General features: G+C 34.5%; 1 protein-coding gene and 1 long non-coding RNA gene across 7 annotated transcripts; both read right to left on the bottom strand.

The window, feature by feature from the left end:
• Positions 1-686: 686 nt before the first annotated feature.
• LOC113772117 lies at positions 687-4356 on the bottom strand. 6 transcript variants are annotated; one of them, XM_027316676.1, is made up of 4 exons: positions 4165-4356; positions 2818-3009; positions 2060-2248; positions 687-937 (listed from the first exon to the last, which is right to left on the bottom strand). In XM_027316676.1, the coding sequence occupies exons 2-4, from the start codon at positions 2953-2955 to the stop codon at positions 806-808; spliced, it is 459 nt and encodes a 152-aa protein (XP_027172477.1). In that variant the 5' UTR covers positions 2956-3009; positions 4165-4356; the 3' UTR covers positions 687-805. The 6 variants fall into 6 exon arrangements, with proteins under 6 accessions (XP_027172477.1, XP_027172474.1, XP_027172475.1 ...); XM_027316673.1 differs by having other exon boundaries at positions 2060-2223; XM_027316674.1 differs by having other exon boundaries at positions 2818-2876.
• A 127-nt stretch (positions 4357-4483) lies between these two features.
• LOC113772118 lies at positions 4484-4899 on the bottom strand. Its single transcript, XR_003468476.1, has 3 exons — positions 4888-4899; positions 4658-4735; positions 4484-4573 (listed from the first exon to the last, which is right to left on the bottom strand). It is a non-coding gene; the product is annotated as an uncharacterized LOC113772118 (long non-coding RNA).
• Between the last annotated feature and the right edge of the window lie 556 nt (positions 4900-5455).

Raw genomic sequence — 5455 nt, 5'->3', positions numbered from 1 at the left:
AGACGGGTTTAAGAAGGGTTTATATAGATGATGATGGTGTGGTTGGATTAAATATTAAGAGTACAAGATATTCTAAAATTGATCACTGCAAGTATGAAGAAAAAAATGAAATTTGATATGAGGCAGAAGGAAAAAGATGTTGTCTGTAAAGATACAAGGATGAGTATTAAATGTAAATGTGGTCTAATTGGTTGTAATTCTGTAATTGACTGGTGTAGTAGAAAAAAAAGAGTTCGTTTCAGCTGTCAAATTATGAAGCAAATTGATAGATTAGTTCAATACACATACAGAATCATGGCAATCAATGTGCTACTCGGTTCCAAAAGGCAGGTGCTCTGATAAATAAACGGATAAATATACCAAATGGTGATAAGTTTTTGGGAGTTACATGGTATAAAATCCATTTCTGACAACAATGTAGTTGATTAACAACAGAAAATTGTGGGACAAATGTAACAAGATAATCGTTTTAGAAAAAGAAATGTCCTTATAGATATAACAAGAGGATTTAAATTTTGCAGAAATACTAATATATTAGATGTGAAATGTATGATGCCATTGATACATGATTTCTTTCCGATTCCATGACCCTACTTACCCTAGTTCCCTAGTTTAATGCATAAACGACGTATTAGCGTAGTGAAAAAAAAATGGGGGTGCCCAATTTAATAAAATGATTTGTACATATTCAAAATGGATCCATTTAATGGAATTGTTTGTGTCTGATGGAATTTAGTTACAGATAAACCAAAAAGAAACCTATAACAAAGAGGGTCTAATAAATTCAATAATGAATTGTCCTGAACTAATTACATTGATAAATAAGAAAGCATGCAGCATGGAGCTTGAAATGCACAATGCATCTTTCCCCTATCCAAAAGCAATTTTGTTTCTGCTGCCGCCCATGGCAAGATTTGCTAAGTTCTCCCGCAACAACCTAATCAGGAAATTATAACGATAAAATCTTAGTATATATTCCATTGCAATTAGCAATGGACCTCGGCACCAATACATGGAAACTGGAAATGGGTCAGGAGACATTGATTGATCCCAAAACAAACAAGATAAACTCGACAACTTTAAAACTTGTAATATTTATACAAAATCTTAACCCACATTTTCCCCTCTTAAGAGGAGCATGATATATATTTTGTCTATTATTAAGTATCAAAGAAAAGAGATCTAAAGAATCTTATAAGTTGTAAAGTTAGAGCAACTTGCATAATAACTCATAATTCCACCAAAGCAGATAAATTGGCTACTCTGCTATTTCCAAAGAATTGAAGTTAAAAGAATTCAGAATGCAATCTATTGCAGTATGGCCATCCATGTATACCACCCAAAGGAAGAAATCGGAAATAGGTTAACTAACAAATGATCCTACTCTGAAAGATAAATTCGACAAGTTCTAACTCCAAAATATCCCAACATATTAAACTCATTCCGTTGTCGTAAAAGTGAAACATTGAAATAGCAACTATATTTTTATTTTTTTTGGAGGAGCAAGGAAGGGGCATAACACAAAGTCATTGGAATGATCCTAAAATGCTAAAACAAAGTGGAAACTTATTCATCATAGGGAGGACATCTTTCTATTATGTTAAAACAATACTCCATTCCAAAAGTCAGAGGCATTGACATATAAGCTAGATTGCATGGTTGCTTTTATCCTCGGAGAAGCTTGAGATATTATCATCTAAGAATGCGTTTTGTAGATCTAAAATTTAAAATCTTTTGTGTCTGAAAATTTTAAGGTTTGATAGCTCAATTTTTCATTTAGCATATGATAAGAAGTATTAAGAAACTATAAAATCATGACAGAATATTTCCGTACCTGTAAAGGTAATACCAAGGTTTGTATAGAAACCTTTATAGGGAAATTTTCCATGGTATAATAATCGAAACTTAATATTTGACACTTAATAATTGCTAAGGTTTTTCAGACTTCGCAAACACAGAACAAATGCAACTGATCATAAAGAAGTCCTATTATTCTAATCTTCAATTGGGAAAGAAAAGGAAAAACACAAAAGAGAAGGAACTGTATCGAGTCCCATACCTCAAGACGAGTGCATGCTAATCTAAGACAATTCTTGCTTACGTGAAACTGCTGCTTTCTTAGCTGCAAAAAGAACTGCTCAGTGTTGTATCCAATGCTCCCCAACTGATTATATCCTCTGGAAGGCCCATTGTAGGCTTCAAAATCCAATTTAGTAAAAGCACCTGTCGGGATTGTCGCATTAAGTTTCTGCTCAGAAAAAAGATTCATGTAAAGCAGTTGAAAATAGATGTATAACAAAGTTTCATATATTCATGTTAAAAGCAAGAAATGGAATTTATGAGCCAATCCCATAAGCCAGTCTAAGTGAATTTCTTGGGGATGGTAACATCTCCCATGGACATGGAACTACTAATATTGCCCGATGGCAAAATGCACTACTCCAGTTACATCAAACAGATCCAATAGTGGTACAAAGTAATAAGGTTAACAGAAACCAATAGTGATACAAAGTAATTTAAAAGCTTCCATTTCAGTGAAGGTTTTCAAGAACAAGACAAAGCTTTTCTTTTGCTATACAGTTTGGAAATTGCAAATGCTAATTAATCAGAATGGAAATATTCAAATCAAGAATAATTACAGCATCTCTTAGTTGAAGTCCCAATTAGATAGAGAAAAGTCAGTTCAGTGGTATATTTGCATTCTAAAATGATGGCACTATGATTCTTTAGACATTTGCAGATGTTTAGTCCACTTGAAACAATAATTCAAAAGCAACATCTGGCATTGCAGCATAAGAAACACATAAGATGTCCAACCTCTGGAAGTCCTCCAATCCCAAATGCAATATCCAAAGCAAATGAACCTGTGGACACAACTGAAACTTGTTTGAAAGGGGCAGAGCAGCCAAGCCACATGATAGAACCTTTTCCAAATGATGTAGTGATATGATACATTGCCTACTTGAGTACCAAAATTTTCTTTGACATCTGACTTGGATTTTCTTCTACCTTCCATGCAAAAAATGACTTATGTTTATAATGAACTAATGAAGCACAAAAAAAATTGACATTTTCTATTGCAAAAAGAGCAAAAAGTAGGTACTCTCAAGCAGGAATAGCACAATCCCAGCCAAATGCGAAAAATATCAAGCTCAACAAATTTCAGCAAAAGAACTATACTTAAAAGAACTCATCTAATTCAAAGAATCACATGGGGGAAAAGGGTCAAGTGATTGTTACGTTAAAGCTGTTGCACTTAATGTTACAATACTCCAAGAGGGAGGTAAAAGGCCAAAATATGGCAATAAACTTGCATACTTGGGTGCTTTATAATTTTTAGTGAACAGAAAACCCCAAAAGATGGGAGAAAACATGCAACTGTCACATTAAATAAACATGATGTTTGAAGTATTCAAACACTAACCAAAAATATGTATTAGTTTTAACTTTTAACTGGTCCTGGCAAGGGGCTAAAGCCTAAAAAGATAGACTTCATATGAAAAAGTTATTTTACTTCATCTATTTTTGAAACCCATAAAAATGATCACCAAGATAAGAAGGTATGAAAACCAAATGCAGTCCAGTTCAGTAGGAAAATAAACTTCGAGCACGTTTTGAAGGAAAAGTAGGAGAGCATAATGGATGCCCCTAACAAGCCTCCTCTATATGTCTACATTAACAAACAACAAATTCATGTTATGACTAACGAAGAAAGTGAGAAAAAAAAAGAAGAAAAGCAATACTAATTGAAAAATGATGTCAGAAAACATGCCAAACAAAAGACTTTTTCTTTAAACAGTATGCAAGTTCAATAATTTTTTAACAAAAAGGAACAACTTCTGCAAGCTAGCAAACTACAACATTTGACTTTCCTAATTGATAGGAAATTACAGTATAAACATTTGTTTGCAGCTTCCAACTACTAATAACAAGTATAAACACTATACTACACCAGCTAAAAACGTTGAAACTTAACAAAGCTGTGAAAAACATACCTAAGAAAAAGTTGAAATTTTTTTTCTAAAAAATGCTTCAAATTTCTACAACGGGCTATTACCTATCATTAATCCTAACCAGATTGTTCTCCAAAAATACAAAGAAAGTAAGAACAAAATCTTCCCTATTTTAAGTGGTCCTGTGTTTCTGGCTTGATTGGGAAATTACCTAAGAGAGAGGTTGTAGAAACAGAGCGCATCCGAGAGAAGAAGCATTTTGGAGAAGACTCGCCATCATATTCAAAGGCTTCCACCAAACCCAAAAATGTCATTGACCAAAAAGAAAATAAAAAAAGATGTGCATTAATTTTCTCTTTTGTTAGAGTGTCAATATCCCCAAGTTCTTTTCTCCTTTGATCACCTGGAATCCTCTGCATTCAGAATAAGATTCACAAGTAGAAAACCATTAGTGAAAAATTTATCATGGAGATCTAGTTTTGAGATTTAAAGTAGTAGTAATCTGCTTACCTTCAGTTCACTCCTTAGGGAAGAGATAGTAACTATCCTTGCTCCTGAAGTCGAACATTGAACGAGTGGAACAGTTTTGATAACGTCTTGTACAACGTTAACAGGCTTCCCTGCTAGTTGCATTAACAATTAGTAAAACAGTGTCCAGTGGATGGTGTCCAAAATAAAGCTCCCACGATGGAATCTATTCATACCCAGTTTGCAGGATCTACGTTTAAGGCCCATAGGCCAACTTCATCAACTACAACTCCTGAAGCTCCTGCATTATTTACCTGCAGATGTCAAATGACCAATTGGTCAATGTACACAGCCCAAAGCTGACAAGTTTTTGTATCCATATTTCCTTGCAATCTAGATCTTACTCAGGTTGTCCAATGAATGGTAGCACATTATTTTATGTTATTCTGCAAAATATTATTCTTACCAAAATGCCAAGTCTTCCAAATTCTGTTTCCATGAATTTCGCCAATGATTTTATGCTCTCTGTGTCTAGAACATCAAGCTGATGGAAGACTACATTTGATAAACCTGATTGGTATAGCTTCGAAGTTGTCTCCTTCCCCTTGTTCTCGTTCCTAGCTATTAAAAATGATACTTACACCTGCAGTTGCAAGCTGCCGGACAGTCTCCAGGCCGATCCCCTTATTGGCTCCAGTTACAACTGCATACCTATAATATCTCCAGCAGTTTACACAAAACTCAATTAACAACTATTCTCAACAAGATCTTCATGTGTCTGAACTGTAATTGTTCATGAAAGTAAATTACAGCCTACATAGCAGGAGGTTTGAGGACAGAAAGAAAATGATGATGGAGATTGAACCTCCACCACCCTCCCCTCCCAAAAAAAAAAAAAAAAAAAATTCACAAGGAAGGAAGGAAGGTTCAAAGTGGATGGAGACAGGTATTTCAACTGACTGGAAATTTTGGCATTATAATCTTGGAAAGAAAAGGTAAGAGGAAAGCCAGGAGAGAAGAAGCGGCGGCGGAGA

This window comes from Coffea eugenioides, chromosome 5, assembly GCF_003713205.1.
Source record: "Coffea eugenioides isolate CCC68of chromosome 5, Ceug_1.0, whole genome shotgun sequence".
NCBI lineage: Eukaryota > Viridiplantae > Streptophyta > Magnoliopsida > Gentianales > Rubiaceae > Coffea > Coffea eugenioides.
This window is presented reverse-complemented; position numbering and strand designations above follow the sequence as displayed.

Excerpts from the sequence above, each read along its gene's own strand:
- LOC113772117 (XM_027316673.1), bottom strand. The coding sequence starts at position 4,267 with ATGACATTTTTGGGTTTGGTGGAAGCCTTTGAATATGATGGCGAGTCT. Across the intron at positions 3,010-4,164 it reads TTCTACAACCTCTCTCTTAG|GTAGAAGAAAATCCAAGTCA; the intron begins GTAATTTCCCAA and ends TTTGCATGGAAG. Across the intron at positions 938-2,059 it reads TAGCATGCACTCGTCTTGAG|GTTGTTGCGGGAGAACTTAG; the intron begins GTATGGGACTCG and ends TTTCCTGATTAG.